Source organism: Triturus cristatus, chromosome 4_1, assembly GCF_964204655.1.
Source record: "Triturus cristatus chromosome 4_1, aTriCri1.1, whole genome shotgun sequence".
Lineage (NCBI taxonomy): Eukaryota > Metazoa > Chordata > Amphibia > Caudata > Salamandridae > Triturus > Triturus cristatus.
The window spans coordinates 1093265703-1093284413 of record NC_140585.1 but is presented as its reverse complement, the minus strand read 5'-3'; the positions used below and the strand labels follow the sequence as shown (position 1 = coordinate 1093284413).

General features: G+C 44.8%; 1 protein-coding gene across 1 annotated transcript in view; it reads right to left on the bottom strand.

Annotated features, from left to right (window-relative positions):
* Positions 1-18711, bottom strand: part of LOC146856068 (uncharacterized) — an 87380-nt gene that overhangs the window by 48549 nt on the left and 20120 nt on the right. Inside the window, exon 2 of the mRNA XM_085654084.1 lies at positions 10542-10723. Coding sequence (XP_085510210.1) covers positions 10542-10723 — 182 coding nt within the window. The remainder of the gene's footprint in view (positions 1-10541; positions 10724-18711) is intronic.

Genomic DNA, 18711 nt, shown 5'->3' with positions numbered 1-18711 from the left:
CCTTGACAGCAGTAGATGGAGCAGAAAATAACTTTCACATCGTGGTCCCATGGAACGCGGCAGTTGCCTGTAACTTCATGGACGGCAGGACTACAGTTCCTACATTGCACTAGACCATCTGGATTTGGGCGATCCCTTGGAGGGCTCAATGGCCAGTGATTTTTTGGATCAGGAGCATTTTTTTACCTGCAGTTTGCAGGGGACTAGTGCCACTAGTTCAGGGACGTCTGAGGGTGCTTCATGCTTCCACAAGGGTTCCTCAGTCTGGGGAAACCGAGAGATAGCCTAGGAGAAGTCTTGATCAAGCAGCTCCAGGAGAATTGCCATAGGTGTAGGGTATCCCTCTTTTAATTTGTGCAAGTCCTGTTCTCGCAGACATGCGTCTCTTCTTCTGTCCATTTTGATGCAGTTTGTTCAGAACTGAGGTTCTGGTGTCAGGGGTGTCCCTTAGATCCTAGACTTAGGGAAGTTAGGGGTGCAGGAGCAAGTAGCCAGTTAACTGCTAGTCCCTACAGCTAGCCCACCCTGAGAGAACCACATCCGGGGGTGTGGGTCATCATTTCTTCCTATAACACACTATTTTCACCACTTTTAAAAATGGCAGGTGTCTTCCTCAGCTGTACAGACCAGGCAGCCCACCCTAGAGGTGTGGCTAACCTTCTGGGGTGTACACCTTCGATCTTATTTTTCTGCCTGCCCAGGTGCAAATGTGCCTGGGGGCAGGAAGATAGCTGTTCCTTCGTGGGGAGGCAGCCTGGATGCATATCAGAGGTGCTGTAGACTTTGAAGCTCACCGCCTTGATGTGCCACATCAGTAGCTAGCCTGGGAGGGCGGAGGTGTGACCTCCTTCCTCCCCAAGCCATTGTTACTGACTCCTGGGAGTGTTCACACCGCCTGGCAGAAGGTCAGAATCCTGTCTTGGCGGCAGCAAATGCAGGCTGTCAGCCAGAGCACAGAGAAGGATGGGGCAACTAGGTGGGCAACCTCAAAGGTGCCATCTCGGTGCATGCCACATCGCTCTTGGTACAGGATTTATGTCAGGGGTGAGAAGGTACATTGTTTGACATATTTAGGTGGTCCAATAATGGAGCTGCCAACCTCTGGTTTGTCCGGGTGACAGCCCATGTTATCCTATGGACTGTCTATCAGTGATAGTGTCCTTTAGTGGTAAAGGGCACTACAGGGTCATATAAACTTGCACTTACATGTACAACATTAAATATAATGCACCCTGCCTTTTGGGCTTTAGGAGGCCTTCCTTAGGGGTGACTGGCATATATCAAAGCTAGTGCATTGACTTTGCCACAAATGGTAAGGCTAAAGTCGACTTCAAGCAGCTTGCACTGCTTCTGCAGTCTGCAATGGGGTCACTCAGAGTGGCACACACATAAATCCACCTTAAACAAGCATTGGCATAGCCAATAGGTCTCGCCCTTTGGGACCTTATAAGTGTTTAGCCATGCAACGGTTGATGTTGTTGCACTAAGGATATTGTGCTGCATAACTAAATACTTATAAGGTCCCAAAAGTGAGACCTATTGGCTATGCCAATGCTTGTTTTGGTACTTTTTTCAGAACATAGCTTTTCACAGCATGTAATGACTTAAACAATAACACTGGTGACTACTTTTTCTGTCAGATTTAATCAAAAAGTTCACTCAAATTACATTGAATATTTTACGAAAATTGTGCCACAAACCTAAAAACACATCTCATAGTGATGTCCGCATTGTTTTAAGAACATATATTTACTTTTATATAAAAGTAAATATATGAGATGTGTTTTTAGGTTTGTGGCACAATTTTCGTAAAATATTCAATGTAATTTGAGAGCTATGTTCTGAAAAAAGTGCAGTATTGGCATATTTTTGGTATTTGATGTTATTAGGCTAGGCCTTGCTGCCATGCAAGCCACAACCCGAGATTGTTTTTTCCTGTTTTGGTACTTAGCATTGGATCACTTTGTCTGTGTTTGTAGTTACACATCGATCATAGTTCTGCATGGAGACCTTTTGCAGGCATGTGACCCAGGGATTTCTTTTTTTTTTGTCTCTCTTCGGGTAGTCATGTTCACTCACATGACAGCTGTCATTAGTCGTCTGTGTGACATTCTTTGAGGCCTATAGCATTCTCTCTGCATTGTGACTGTATTGTATGGTATATGGTAGTTTCAGATGTGGGTCTGTAAGATTCTGGTTAAAGCTTGGGCGATGTATGTTGGTAAGTCAGAAACCACATCTGAGGGTGTATTGCGGTGTGGTGGAGCAGGAGCCCTGCAGAAAATCAGCATGAGCCTGGTTCTCTAGACCTGCTGTTTCCACGCCTTATTTACACTTGGTTGAACTACTAGGTTTCCTATTGTCGGACCTTCTGCTGGCTCTGCTTTTAGAAACATTTGACCTGGCGGACACTACTGAGCTGCCAGATCAGTAGTTCGGAAGGCCAGCCTATGTAAGATGGGATTTCAAATTTTTTCCCAGCTCAGGAGCACCATGTGAAGTCTGCTACAACTCGCCATTAAAAGCGCGGGTGCCGCGATTATAGCAAAATTAAAGAAATAGATGTTTTTTTCTATTTCTTTACTTTTGCAGCAATCGCGGCACTGGCGCTTTACTCATGGTTAAAGGTAAAGCGCCAGTGCCGCGATTGCTGCAAAAGTAACGAAATAGAAAAAAACATCTATTTCTTTACTTTTGCTATAATCGCGTTACCCGCGCTTTACTTTTAATGTTAAAAGTAAAGCGCGGGTGGCGCGAATATAGCAAAAGTAAAGAGATAGAAAAAAAAATCTATTTCTTTACTTTTGCTATAATCGCGGCACCCGCGCTTTACTTTTAATGTTAAAAGTAAAGCGCGGGTGGCGCGATTATAGCAAAAAGTAAAGAAATAGAAAAAAACATCTATTTCTTTACTTTTGCTACAATCGCGGCACCGGCGCTTTACTTAGAGGTAAAGCGCCAGTGCCGCGATTGTAGCAAAAATAAAGACGGAAAAGTAACGCGACAACGGGAGGGGCGGGAAAGGCTATAAAAACATGCATTTAAGGGTACCCGCTATGCGCTTGAGCGACACGATCTGTGGTGGGGGAGGGGGAGGGGGAGGGGGAGGGAAAGTGAAAGTAATGGCGAGCGATGCGGGAAGAGATAAGAAAGACAGATGGCGGCTGCGCGCATACACGCGCTCGTGAACGCAAGCTGGAGGCCAGCAAAAGCCTCTGGTGGCACTTTTAAAAGCCACTACTAAATATCTTGAAGAGACAGCGCATACGCTGTCTCAGGTGAGACCTAAAAATGAATATATTTTAGTGACTTATCTCCTCAAATCTGAGATTTTGCTAGATGTGGATAGTTCCTTAGTACAGTGTGAGCCTGATCGTAGGGTATTACAGTATTTTGAATGAGCACTAGGATGTATTACACTTTTTTTTAAGGAACTGAAAGACTGTCATTTGCCCAAAATAACAAGATGTTGAGCTGAGGCCAGGATTTGAACTTGGCTTCCACATTCCAGAGTCAGCAGCCCTAGTCACAAGGCCCCATCTTCTCCCAGTGATTGTTATGTGGTAGTTTAAAAGCAAGGACCTCTTCGAGAAAACTGACCTAAGAATTTGAACAGTGTAAACCCAACAGCTCAGGGCATGCCTTGCTTTGAGATCATCATTGCAGCAGTGCTTTCCAAAGCGGCACAGGCCAGCCTCTGTTAATGTGAAGTCACAGGAAATCTGCTTACAGCATAAAAGCCTTTTTTGCACTAGGCCATCATTTCCAGACAACATTGAAACGCATTTGCATTATGCATTTCACAGGTGCAAATAACATGCTAGTTTTAGGATTAATATAAAAATGCTTCAATGAGAAATTGAACAGAGTTAATTAAAGTTTAGATAAATGTGTGAAAAATTAGTAAAAACATTTTTAGGGAGAAGTAATCAGCACGTCTTGCCAGCGTTCTGTTCAATATAGAAGCATCAAAGCATGTCACACTCAGTGCCTATCCTGAGTGAGTGCACGTGCCCACAGACCATTAAGTTTCACTTGTGATGGGCCTCTATTTTAAAAATCATCATTAAACATACATTCTGCTAGTGCAATCCAATGCAATGCTGATCAACCTGTATTAAAGATCTGAAAGGTAAATCAAGAAAGAAATCTATATTTTAAGGAATAAAAAGCAGTACATTTGCCACGGCATATCAAACCTTCCTTTCAGTAAACGGTCATTTTAAAGACAACCATTCTAATCCATTGTAGTTCCGCATTCAAAAATGATGCCGGCCATTTTAAATCTTTTTAGTGAGCAAGTAAAAGTAAAAAAATAAAAAAATAAAAGAAACCTGTGGAATATATCCATACTTTCAAAAAACAAAACACAGAATAAGCTATCAACCAGTGAATCACACATATTCATGAGGAAAAATTGGTTCCCACCATTTCGCGTACTGTAGCGCACTACTTTTTAAGTGGAAGTGGACATGTGCAAGGGACGAATGCCATCAGATAAAGTGAAGCAAAGTAACAGCACAAGTGGGCTTACCCATTGCTCCGTGCTATATGCTGTAGTGGGCAGAAGAAAAATGTGAATGACACAATGTAAGGAAGTGCCCCTTTTGTTACATGGACACCCGACTCTCTGTCTGGTATTTGATGCAATTTTGACTGAGGTGCACTGGGTTCCTGCTTACCAGGTCCCCAGTGCCAGTGCTCTTTCCCTAACACAAGGTAACTGGTCAATTGTTACCTAACTGGCAAGACCGTTAGCATTTCTGTAAGTCCCTAGTAAATGGTACCTCTGGTACCTAGAGCATGGGTACTAAAGAGGGTCCCTGCAGGCTGCAGCATGTATTGTGCCACCCTAGGGGACAAACCACCAAATTCATGCAGATTGCGTTTGCAGTCTGCGTGAAATAGTGCAGACAAAGGTGAAAACACAACATGGCACACACCCTGTGTGCCATGCCCACAGACACTGCATGCAATATATGTAGGTCACCCCTACAGCAGGCCTTATAGCCCTAAGGCAGAGTGCATTATATTACATGTGTGGACATACCTGTATGAGCAGTTATGCCCCTGTGCTGTCTAGTTCAATTGTTAGATAGTACAAGTGAACAGGAAAGCCATCTTAAGTATATGCACTGGGCATTGGTCATTACGAGTTCCCCAGCTACATGATCGCTTCACTAAAACCCATAGTGTTTGGTATCAAATACCTTGTGTTAATAAATACATACGGATGCCAGTCGTGAATTTATTGAAACTTGCACCCAGAGGGTACCTTAGAGGTGCCCTCTGAAAACCTACCAGCCTCTCAGTGTGCTAGCTGACTAGTATCTTCCAGCCTACCAGCACAGATGAGTTTATTACCCCCTGTAGGTGGGAGCCCGTGCTCTCAGAGGTCACAAACCATGCCTGCTCTTACAGGAAGTGTTTACACCTCCTCAAGCAAGATGGCTGGTCAATCTGCATACCAATGCCAGAAGATTCAAAGCCTCTACCGCCTTTGATATGCAACCCCGACTTTCCCCAGACCTGGGAGATGCCACCCCCTGCCCTGAGGTCCATCTGGCACCATGACAGGCGGGAAATTAGATATACAAGCTGGAACGTTGTACCACCAGGTTAGTCTCACCCCTAAGGTGGGCTGCCTGATGTGCTCCACGGAGAATTCCATCTTGATTTTGGTGGAATTAGGAACTCTGGGACAAGGTTATACCCACTCTGCACAGGAAGTGGTCATATAGGGAGTGTAGTGTCCCCAAGGGTAAGTAGACCATTGGCTACTACTCTTCATTCCCCTTAACACACCTAAATTCAGTCAGTGGTACCCCTGACACTAGGATCTCAGATTCGCCAGACTAGAGAAGAAGAAGGACCAAGTAAAGCGAAAAAGCAAGCACTGTGGGCTAGCTGAGGACTTTTGGCGCTAACCCTGCCTGACTGCTCCTGTACTGAAAATTGTGACAACCCGACTCATCCTGCAGCTGTGCATCCCTCCAAAAGCCTCGGAGGGCTACTAGCACTTCGCCAAACAGCCAGCATCTCCCTTAAAGTGGAGAAGCCACTTCCCTGCAACCTGCAGGTACCGACTGCAATGTCTGTTTCACCGTTCAGCTGACCAATTGGTCCACCGACGCAGCAGCCACCCAAGAGGAGGTCACCTAGCTCCAGAGGGTCAGATCTGTCTCCCCCCTAAGTTTGGAGACAATAGGATCCCAGGGAGCCGCCCTGCACCAATACCTGGGGAACCAGACCCCTTGCAGCAACTAATGCTTGTTTAAAGTTCAATCCATACTCCAACACCGCAAAGATAGACCAGCCGACGAGGGACGTCAGCAACCCAGAGGTCATCACTGAGAGTGGCACAGCTGTCCTGTTTTTTTCCCTTCTGCAGGTCTGACCGAGAACCGAGCCACTACGTCCAGATACCCTTAGGGGTGATAGAGGTACGCATTACAAATGCTGATTGATTGACTGAGTGCCTTTGATGCACAGGAACAACCAACCAAAATCCTCTGTACCCAAGCTCCCCGGCCCTCGTACTGATACACTATATAAAAAGCCAGTAGGTAGTTATAGTTAGGACCATGTTTCCATTTAAAACGCATTTTTTTGTCTTGCCTATATCTTTGGCGCCGTTTGATGTATCTTCACGAAATTTGTCCCAAAAAAGTGTCATAGTGAGACTTGTTAAGCACGGAAAGTTTCAGGGTGATTCGTCAAGCGAGGACCAAGAAAAAGTTTTTTTTTTAAAAGTGCGTTTTCCTATGTTAATTCTCATAGGACTTTTGAACACGTCTACAGCCCGAACTGCTGATAGGATTTACAACAAATTTTGCAGAAAGGTAGATTTAGTTACCCAGATTGTGCTTTTTGTTATTTGGTGTAAAGCAGCTGTTGAGAAATTGAAAAAAATACAGTTGGTGATATCTCTGGCCGCGACGACTTCGCGAAACATAACAAGCTAATGCAAAGAAATGCAAGCTCTGATTGGCTGCCAACACTTGAACCAGGAAGTGTTAGCAGCCATCTTGGGACGCGGTTCAAGCCCATTCCCAAAACAAAAGTTTTAAAAAAAAAGAAAAGGCAGCAGGGTAGGAATACCCTGACCCCATAAAGTTGGCCCAGGGGTCACAGAGGGACCCCAACAGGCCCCAAAAGATTTTTTTGAAAAATTGCGGAGAAATAGCGATATTTGTGGATTCGCGGCAAAAAAGCTTGCTTTTAAATAATCCCCGGGTGGGCCAGGTCCCAGGGGAATATCACAAAAATAGGAGGGGGACTAACGAGGCTCCCCTCCTAGGGCTTATGAAAGCCCTGGGGACTGCCACCTCCCCAGGGCACTTCTCATTATGTATGAGGGCAGGCCCACATGGCCCCCCACGCCCCGGGGACTGCCACCTCTTTGGGGAAAAGTGATTAAAAGAATGCAGGGAGCCTGCATGTCCCCCCTGCAGCCTCGTGGACAGCTGACCTACACAGAATAGAGAGACCAGGCCCCGGGGGTGGGGTTACTGAATTTGGCCCGGGGAGGAGGACCCGCAGCCCCACTCCCCATCTCTAAATGGCTAGACCTCGGGGGATGGTGTCCCTGGAGCCAAAATCGGCCCAGGAAGGGGGTCTACGCAGCCCCCTCCTGTACTAGTAATACTTTTTTTTTAAAGGGCAGGGGATTTGTTTTTTAAAAGAAGTCAACCAGCAATTTGTTGAGGCCCTTTCACGATCGCTCTGCAAACACACCTCCTTGCGTACTACTAGTAGGGCGATGAAGTCCCCTTGGCTCCTGAGGGTCCTTGGGGGCCAATTACCCCTCCTGTTACCTCCAGTAAGTCCCACACTGCGGGATTGCTTAGAGGTCTTCAGAGGCCATGCCCCCTTTCTCCACCACTCTGCAAACACACCTCCTGGCACACTACTGGTTGTGGGATGAAGTACTCTTGGCTACTGAGGATCTTTGGGGCCAAAAACCCCCATCTGTTACCTCTAGTAAGTACCACACAGCGGGTTTGTTATGAGCTGGTCAGAGGCCCCGCCCACTTTCTCCACCACTCTGTAAAAGCAACTACCAGTTAAAAAGCCATCAAAATTCACTTAAAATACCAAAGGTTACAGGGACGTTATAGTTAGGAAACAGAATTTGAAAACCCCAGAAATTCACTGAAAAAACAAAGGTTAGTAGGATGTTATAGTTAGGCTCAGATTTCAATCGTACAAAACCATAGAAATTCAGCATTTATAGTTACATGAGCTAACTATAACTTACGTTCCCACAATGCACTGCTTATGACCTCACATATTACATCACTCATGACATGGTCAATGACATTACTGATGACATCTCAAATGACATCACACATGACATCACTGATGACAACATCTACAGTACCACTCACACACTCACTCGCACCCCCATACAACCTCTCGCACACACACTCACACACCTGCATAAACACTCAAATACCCATTCACAGACCCATATCAGTACTCGCACATCGACTCATTCTCCATAGAGCTACTCACTCACCCACTCACTTGCTCGTACAGCCACTCAAACAACCATTCACTCACCCATACAGACACTCATACAACCAGTCACTCACCCATACAGCCAGCTACATAGCCACACACTCACCCATGCAGCTACTCACACGCTCACTTATTTACCTACACTGTCACTGACACTACACTCACTCACCCATACAGCCTCAAAACAGCCACTCACTCACCCATACAAGTACTCACACACTTACTCATACCCCTACTTACATACCCATTCACACATCCATACAAGCACTCACACATTTGCTCACTCACCCATACAGCCATTCACACTCATTCTCCAATACAGCCACTCCCACACCAACTCATTTAACCAAACACCCACCCAAATAGCTACTCACTCACCCATACAGCCACTTACACACCCAGTCACTCACTCATACAGCCATTCAGACACCCCTGCACTCACCCATAGTCACTACACACCCACTTAAAAACCCATAAAGCCACTCATACTGCCAATAACTCACCGATATAGCCACTCACACAGCAACACTCACCCACACAGCTACTCACACACACATTTATACACCCATACAGCCACTCACACACCCATACACACAAGGATATATACACACAGCCACTCACATAATATATGTTAGAAGTAGGATCACTCAGTAATAGTGCATCTAATATACTAATTTAACTTTTGTAGTATGTTAGTGTATATGGTTAACAATCATAATCTCTTAGAAAATACTTACTCTCACTAAATGATGTCATCAGTGATGTCATTTGAGGTGCCATCAGTAATGCTACTGACCATGTCATGAGTGATGTGATGTGTGAGGTTATAAGCAGTCCATTGTGGTGGCGTAAGTTATAGTTTGCTCAGGTAACTATAACTGGGGAATTTATATGGTTTTGCACAAGTGTAATCTAAGCCTAACTATAACGTCCCTGTAACCTTTTAGTTTTTCAGTGAAAGAAAAAAAAAAATATATATATATATATATATATATATATATATATATATACATATTTGTTTTACTAACAATGAATGGTCTTGGCTAATACTAGTCCTAATAAGGTGCTATGTTGCGGTGGTTGTGTCATTTTGTATGTACGCGCATCACTCATGCATGCGACTACAAAATTACACAAGCAATTGTTTTTTATATTTACAGAGTTGGATTGGTAAATAAAATAATACTTTGCGCATGTTTTTATTTTTTGATGCATAGGAGCGGGAAACAACACGGATAGCAGGGATGGCGGAATCAATGAGGATGGCATGGTTTGGGGGAAGCAACATGGAAGGCGGGGGTAAGAAGTAGAAGTAAAGGGTGCACATGAGCGAAAAAGCAACTGGGAAGTACACGAGGGCCAGAGCAACATGCAGGGAGATGTGGAGAAGCACATGGGCGACAGAGAGAAACTCGGAATGCAGGGGGAGGGAACTACATAAAAAAGACCACTGGAAAACAAAAGCACTCCTATGGACTGCTTAACCCAGTAGAAAAAGCAATGCTTGAAAAGCAAGTGTTGGAAGCCTAGAAGCAAGCTAATAAAATGAGATGGTAAAGAGTCTCTGCTCCATGGAAGGGACAAGCAAAAGATTCATATGGAGGGACCCGAATAAGAAGTAGGCATATGAGAATGACAGGAAAGCTAACAAATGGTAAGCAACGGGAGGGCTCCAATCCCCCTGGATGCTCTTGCTAAGCCCACAATATGTCTCATAATAGACACCACATGTGCTGTCTAGTAGGCAAGACCTAAAAATGGGTGGGGTGGAAGGAGGGACTTGGAAGTTGGTATTCCCCATTGTTTTAGAAAGATGCTTGGAGTTTCCTTGCCGTGATTAACTATGGGATAAAAAGGACTAAAAAGGAATTACTTCATTGGTCTAACCACTCACTCATTTCTCAAACCATCTCTCAGTAGCCTACAAGTCCTAAGATAAGAGCACCAAAAATTGCATGCTAGGTGTACAAATATATGAGTTGAGATTAGTTTGGATCAGCAGTTAGAAATGTACTCACCTGTATTCTGCATGTTTTCAAGCTTTAAAAACAAGTTGCATTCAGTTTCCATCGTCAATGTTGTTTCTTTTATGTTGATCAGTGGGGTTCTGACAACTTGCAAGGGGCTCTCTCTGACTCGTTGCCTCGCCTCTTCTAACATTTGCTTGGAAACAAGTTCTTTATGATCTATAGCTGAATTTCTGGAAAATCGAAGAAGTTTAACTGGTGGAAAGTTAACTTTAAAATCGTGCCTGGAACATAAATAAGAAAAAGCCAGATTTTGACAGCACTGTGTGCATCATGGTAGGATGATGTGTACGCTCCATGATCAGCAGTACCTTGAAGGCAAGATGAAGTTAGGTCATGCTGCTGGGAGGACATCATCGAGAGAACAAGGCATTAGCAGTGTCAGGTTTTACAAATTACACATAACAATAAAAGTGTCGAGCTGCTGTGCAGTCTACGTTATAGTTTTAGAAAAATGAAGTTTGCGCAAGTTGCCACATAGGTATTTTTTCACTTTGACTGGAACCGTAGGCGTAGTAAATTATATATGGCGATGTAACAAGGGCGGTTAAAGACAGGATGAGAACCTGTGTATAGCTGTGCACTGTTCGCCAAGTGTCTACTCCGACACTAAATTATTTTTGCACACGTTGTACTTTTATTTTTCAAAGTTACAACCAGCACTTTGTGTGAATGTATACCACTTTCTACAATGCTGTTTCAAAAATGCTTATCAGTGAGCAATACAGTCAGCATTAAACATAGTAACAATTCGCAATCATGGTTGTGCTATTTACATTGATAAACATACAAATAAAGTTATTTGACATTAACAGATTAGTAACAATACGTATAGAATTGCCCAATGCATTTCGGAACCAGCCGGTTCCTTCATCAGGGGCCAATCTGAAACAAAATGAACAAATACGAGTGAATGTTTGTTGAGGGGCTCAATCTCTGTATTGGTAGCGCACAGACTTAACTAAATGTAGTTACCTGTGTCAATGATCTGAAGAGTGCACTGTGCTAAAAACAAGGAGTGGGATAGAACGTTAGCGTCTGAGTCTCTGGATCATAAGGAAGTGAGGGATAATGAAAGGTAAGAAAGGTAAGAAGTCGTGCTTACCTGAGAACATATAAGCTGATATCTGTATAAACACAAACAATAAGGAGGTGTAAAGCTAGACTTCGTTGTATGATGCCATTAAGGGAATACTCAAAGTCGGACTCAACTGATGCAAAGGAAGTTTAGTGCTCACAAGGCTTACCTTAATGTATACGTACGGTGTATTCTAAGGAAACAAGAGGTAAAAAGAAGAAGGGAACATCTCATAAGTAAACATGCCGGCGTAGATGTACAGAACTGTTAAACCCTGGCATAAAAACCTCGAAAGGGTCTTACCGAATGGGAAGAGCGTAACGTAAACTGCAGTGCACCGCCAAGGGAAGAAGTAAGTATGATGTGCCGGAGGGCTCTAGTTTATGAGTAAAAAGGAAACCGGAAAGAAACTCCGAGTCGGAACATCAAAAGAGGACTGTGTTGAAAGTACGTACTGACATTATCAGATGGACGCCATCTTAGAATGGTTAAACATCCTCAGAGGAAGAGAGCTTTGTTGAAATAATCTATTAATAGAGAATTCTAAAGTCCGTCTATGTAGAGCGCCGTCATGAGCGGCTATGGATGCACATACATAATAGTGGAACCTCGTGATGAATGACGTACTCTGTCGAGTAACTGGAAATAAACAATGATAAGGATTGGTGATGCGCTGGCATCTGCAAGAAGAAAGTAAAGCAAAAAGAGGGGACTCCGTTTACGTATATTTACAGAAAGTAGTGCGAGAGGCCGCGAACATATGTAAATGGATAAGTGGAAAGTAGGAGGTTTCGCGTTGTTGATAGTGAATGGTGGTAATAAGGCTGGGTGCTATGGTGTGCTACAAGTAATCGACAGATGGTAAAAGGAGCCTGAATAAGCTTTCAAGGGTTACATAATATGCATCTAAGGTAGATGATTTGTTTGGAGTGTAATAGGTCATGTGCGTGCAGTGATTTGCTGCCTGAATGAAAATAAGGGCTGAATGTGATGGAATAGAAAATGATAAGTGGAAAGGGAAAATATAGTGAGGTTTAGTGAGACTCATGGTGGTACTGTGTGAAAAATGTCTATGCATGTGTGTTCAAATAAAACATGACATGTCTAGTCTGTCGTTCAATCCTCTTGGAGACATTGTATCTAGATATTTGATCCAGTATACTTCTCTCTGCAGTAGTTTGCGGTGAGTGTTAACTCCGTGTTGTGGCACAATGTGTTCTATGATCTGGAACCTAAGTTGGGATATCGAGTGACAGGCCTCATGCCAATGGATAGCCAGAGGAGAATTTGTGTTCTTGGTTCTGATGCGGCTCTTGTGTTCTGTCAGACGTACTTTAATTTTACGTTCCGTTTTGCCCACGTATAGTTTGCCGCATGGGCATTTGATTCCATATACTACATTGGTAGTATTACAGTCACTGGTATGTCTAAGCAGAACGTAACAAGGGCAGCAGGGAAGGCGATCTGACTCACCATGCGGAGCACAGGATAAGGAGGAAAGAGGCTTATTAAGTTACTATTTCTGTTATGTCTGGCAAAGGCAAATCTTGTGCCCATTAGGGGGATCAGTCGGAACAACGGGGTCTTAACCACAGGTGTTCCAACTACACAAGCCCAATCATGCTTGCCCTAACTACACATATGCCTAAACCACGCATATGTATGGGTAAGGCAGTGTGCGGTCTAGCTGCTGGCTAGACGGAAGTCGGTGAAGAGGGAAGCAGGAAAACGCAGCGATGAAGTGATTGGAGCTGGGGGAGGGTAGGTTTTAGGGCAGTGGAATGGGTTGGGGTAGTTTAAGAGACAGTGCGGGGTGGGGGGTCGGGGTAGTGTAAGTAAAGGGGCAGGGTTTTAGGCTTTAGGGCAGTGGGAAGGGAAAGGGTATTTGGGGAGGTTTTTAGGGCTGGGGGATTGGGGTAGGTCTAAGGGCAGTGGAAGGGGTTGGGGTAGTTTAAGGGACAGCGCGCGGTGGGGGCTTTGGGTAGTGTAAGTAAAGTGGCAGGGTTTTAGGCCATAGAGCAATGGGAGGGGAATGGGTAGTTGAGGTCGTTTTTAGTGCTGGGTGGGTCGGGGTAGGTTTCAGGGCAGTGGAAGGATTTGGGGTAGTTTAAGATACAGCGTGGGGTGGGGGGTCAGGGTAGTTTAGGTAAAAGGGCAGGATTTTAGGCCTTAGGGCAGTGGGAGGGGAATGGGTAGTCAGGGTAGTTTTTAGGGGTGGTGCGTCGGGGTAGGTTTCAGGGCAGTGGAAGGGTTTGGGGTAGTTTAAGGGACAGCGCAAAGGGTGGGGGGTATTGTAAGCACAGGGGCAGGGTTTTAGGCCTTAGGGCAGTGGGAGGGGAATTAGTAGAGTCAGCGCGGGATGGGATATCTGTGTAGTGTTAGTAAAGGGGCAGGGTTTTAAGAACAGCGCGGGGTGGGGGCAGTCGGGGGAGTGGCGAGGGGGTCGGAGTAGTGGCGACCTTAGCTATACATACCCCTTTAACCATTCTTGCCTATACCATGAAATTACGTGGTAAAGGAATGCGTGGTTAAGACACATTTGTGGTTTGGACTGCGTGGTAGAGGAATGTGTGGTTTAACCATTCATGCTACTATCATACAACCACCCATTAGACCTTCAAAGGGCAGTTATATAAGTTGACATTAATCCTAGGCCCTTCCTGTGTCTGAAGTTTTCTAAATAATGCATTATGTACTTCTTCAGCAACCTTTTAAATCCTCTGATACACATTTAATGTCTTTATGGTTACTTTTGTTTTTACTTTAGGTAATTGTTTTCTGGATGTTCACCCGCAGAATATACATTACACCAAGATTACATTTTGAGCTTCTGCCTGAAATGTCGCCTTGTATTTATTTATTTATTAATCTATGTACTTTGTTGGTTTCTGTACAGCATCAAAGTGTCACTTCTCGGGTACATCAGAGCATAAATTGCTAGTCAGACAATGAGTAGGCATAGGCACTGATTGAGTGTTGGTATGTTCAACAGTTGGTGGTGTCTGGCTCCTCAATAGAGATGGAGTGGGTCCTGATCGGATCTATCACAAAGTATGGGGTGTGACTCAGTTCTCCTACCTTTAAAAGCAAGTGCTTGGAAAGGCATGCTTTCAATGGCAGACATAACTAGGGTTGACCTTTCATACTGGTGGTCGTGCCAAGTTAATGTGCCTAGGTCACTGGCAACAGCAAATCCTCACTTGGGATCTTCTGGCAGGAGAATACCAACTCCACCACACCATCCTACTGACACTGTAAATTAAAGACTGTCTCTAGACAATTCTGGAAGGAATACACAAAAGTCGGGAACTGCTTGAAAATGGTCACAAAGTGGATTTGTTGAATTCACAAACATTGTCTGTAAATTCAGTGCACGTTCATGGCAGAATATTCCAGTCAGGATTTTTTATCTACCAGAATCCGATGTCCCAAAGCAATGGATACTGAGAAACTCTTTTGTCTGCCAGATTTGCGACAGCTGACTTCCAACTCTTTGCCAGATTGGGATCAGAAACCTGGAAAGTTCTGTGTAGGAGAGTAGGATCTGCACTTATGTTGCCCCCACTTTTTTTCCTGATGTATACACTGGATTCTGGCTATAGTCTGGCTGGGTCCCTGCTAATCAGGGCCCCAGTCTCTCTTTTCTCTCTGAACGACTTGGTGTGCATATTAGATGCACTAGTGATTGGATACTGTGGTACCCTATGAGCCCCTAGTTTATGGTACCTTAGTACCTAGGGCATAGGCACTTCACAGGCCTACCAGGGGCTGCAGCATGTATTATGCCACCCCTGGGAAGCATTCTCAATCTGACACCACAAGCCTGCTACTGCAGCCTGTGTGAGGTAGTGTTAGCACTCCTCATAGAGATATAGGTTCCTATATCTCACCATACACACACATATAAACCTATCAGCCACCCCTATGGCAGGCCCTATCAATCCTAAGGGCAGGGTGCGTGGTTTACAATGTGAGGGGGTGCCTCTGCGTGAGCAGGACCCCTCTGCAGCTACCAGGGTCTATTCCCTGTGGCTGTTTGTGGATGCGGTTAAACCATATACTCTTAAGTGCATTAAAATGCTAACTTTGGAATGACTGCTTCAAAACATGTCGTGTTTGGTGTCAAACAACTTGGAATTATACCCCCACATCAGTCCATGATGTGGGAGCATGATCCCTCCCACCCTTCTAGAGGGGACGACATGTAAAACGATACAAATCCTATAGAGCCCTGGCATCACAAAATGGATGCCACCAGCACAGACACTGGGCTGCCCTCCTGCTGCTGACTGAAACTCACAGTGGAGGACCCCCAACAAAAGGCATCCTGTCACAGGGAGGTGTCACCACCTTCCAGACAGGATTTAGTGTATTGGAGCTGGGTGGGTGCACTCCTAGAGTGCTTTGAAGTCCTGCACTGGGGGAGCAGTAGGCTCCTCTGTGCATATGCCAGCTCAATCCGGTTCAGGGGCTACCTGTCCCTGCTCTGGCACGAAACTGGACAAAGGGAAGTGGGTGTAACCTCCCCCTACCCTGACCCTCCTAGAGGAGTGGTCATAGAGCTAGTCCCTCCCCTATCTTCACTATAAGATAGCAAGCATTGCCATAGCAAAGCAGATAACCCTGGACGACGCTCTACAAAGAAGAATCCTGGCCCTTCGACGTTCCACTACCTTTGGAAGACAGAAGAATCTCCCTTGGAGTCAAGGAGTGACTCCCCTGCTTGGCAGGCACCAAAAACCTGAATCAACGGTTGCAAACTTTCCCACTCCCGCCGGAGTTCGAAGTCCCTGCTGCCCCGAAGTGGATTTACTGACTTCTCCACGGCCATTGTGAGTCCCCAGCAGAGCTGTGGCGAGTTGACCCCAAGAGTGACGAGGAACAGCAATACCCAGGGACCGTGCACTATTGTCGAGTGCAATCCCTTCGCAACGTTCTATGAACTTGTGCTTTGGACCATTTGTGGCCCAAACATTCAGCAGGTTTTGCAGCGAAAATCAGAGGCCTACCCCGTCCCGAGTGACCGTGGGCTCCTATGAAGCATTTCCTGAAGAGGCGTCTTTGCAATCACTTGCCTGTTGGCTAGTGGGTCCCCCAAAAACTTTCTTATCGACTCAAAGGGCTCCCCTGGTTGCTCCAGGCCTTCCCTCACTTACCCTCACTGGGTGAGTCCCTCAGACCTTGCTGGTCTGCACCATCGACTTTCTTCAGTCTACACAAGACTTGCAGTTGCCAAGGCTTGTTGGCTCCAATCCGGTTGCCGATACCGCCATCAGCTGCAGACGTCATGGGACACTCCGAATCCAGCTGCTGGTCATCGTCGATCCTTCCTGGACCTCGTGAGCGAAGAGTCAAAACACCATCGACGACCTGAAATCACGCGACATCTGTGGTCATCCATCCTGCTGGCCACCGGTCACTGGCAAGTGACTTTGAACACTGTCCCTTCAATTTTCAGGTCTTCTGCATCTTGAATCCACCCTTGGATTCCACCGGACACTTCTTCAGTCGACGCAAGCAGCAAGTCTTCTTTGGTCTCCATAGAAAACAGCGACGCAACCCAACACCAAAAGACACCTATGCACCCGGCTTCCCTGGGTGAGGTAACTCGTGCACTCCGGTGCCCTAGTGTGTGTTGGCCCTCGAAGTACTTACCTTGTAAGTGGCTTGCTTGTAGACTTCCTCGAAGTACCCTAAAACGTTAAAAATCAAACCACGACGTGCACCATTGTAATCAATAGGGAACCCGCGGCTGTGTTCACACACTGCACGCGTCTCCTGTGGGCCTGTTACTTACCTGCTAACACTGCAGTAGTGAAGCCCCAGCAATTCCCCAGGCCCTAGGCCTTGTCATTTTGCAAGTCGAGATTGTTATACCATTTTTTTAGTATATGGTCTGGTACGCCCCTAGGGCTCCAGCCATATTTGTGCTTAATTTATTGTGAAACATTGACATTTGAATGTGTACCTGGCTTCTAATCTCATGAAGAGATTAGTAGAGTGTGTCTAGTAATAAATACATATATATTTGATATATATATCTGTGTGGTGTCCTTTCATTTGGTAATTCAAGAGATTATAAGGTAAAACAAGCTGATTTACATTCCTCTGAGACTTAGCCTGAAGGCTGCTCTCCACAGCTACCACTAGGATAGCTTTCTTTAAAAGGTTGTCTTAAACCTATCTACCATAAGAGTCGAATTGGACTGGTGCAAGGTGGCCACTATTAAATCAACGCCAGAGCACAACTAGTTATATCAATCACAATGCGAAAATAGTAATAAACAGTATGATGACAATAAGTTGAGCATGTGTAAATATCTTCCCTTTATTCTCTCATTCGTTGGTCCAGCCAACACGTGTTTCGTCGCCCGGGAGTACCCACGACTTCCTCAGGGCTGGAAAATAAATATAAAGTTTCTTTGTAGCATGTACAGAACTAAACAATGACTACTATTATGTGATACAAGTGGAGCCAGTACAGTTGCACCAAGACATGCTAATGGGTGAACAGCATGTAGTGTGGAGAATCACAAGAGGTCAAGAGAAATTAAGTTGTCGTGATAGGATCCGCGTTGCTGAGAAATAGTGTGTAGATAGTGAGGAAATATCCAAACTATCCAAACCATTATACTATAGTAAAACACCTCAAGTGAAGAAGAAAATTGTAGAAAGACCCGCGTTGCTAAGAAAGAGTATATAAACACAGCACAGACAATCCAAAATTATGAAATAATGCCAAAACAGATCCAAAATTTCAAAATTTGCACCACGACGTGAACAGGAATTAAAGTAAAATGGTATGTACAGCATGTCACGTACCAGTCGAAGACATAAGGTCAGCCTGAATTCTAAATAATAAATAAAATAATGACTTAATATCAGGTCACAAGAACACTCGTGAAATATACAATTAAATGAACATATATAGAAAAAATATAACTACCTCAAAACCAGTAAATCATCCGCCCTGGGCAATATTAAAACTTTGTGGTGAATAAATTTCAATGCATAAATTGTGAATCTGAAAAGAACGCATAGGTTATAATGTAGTAACCAAAGTCAGCACAAATATCAATAAAA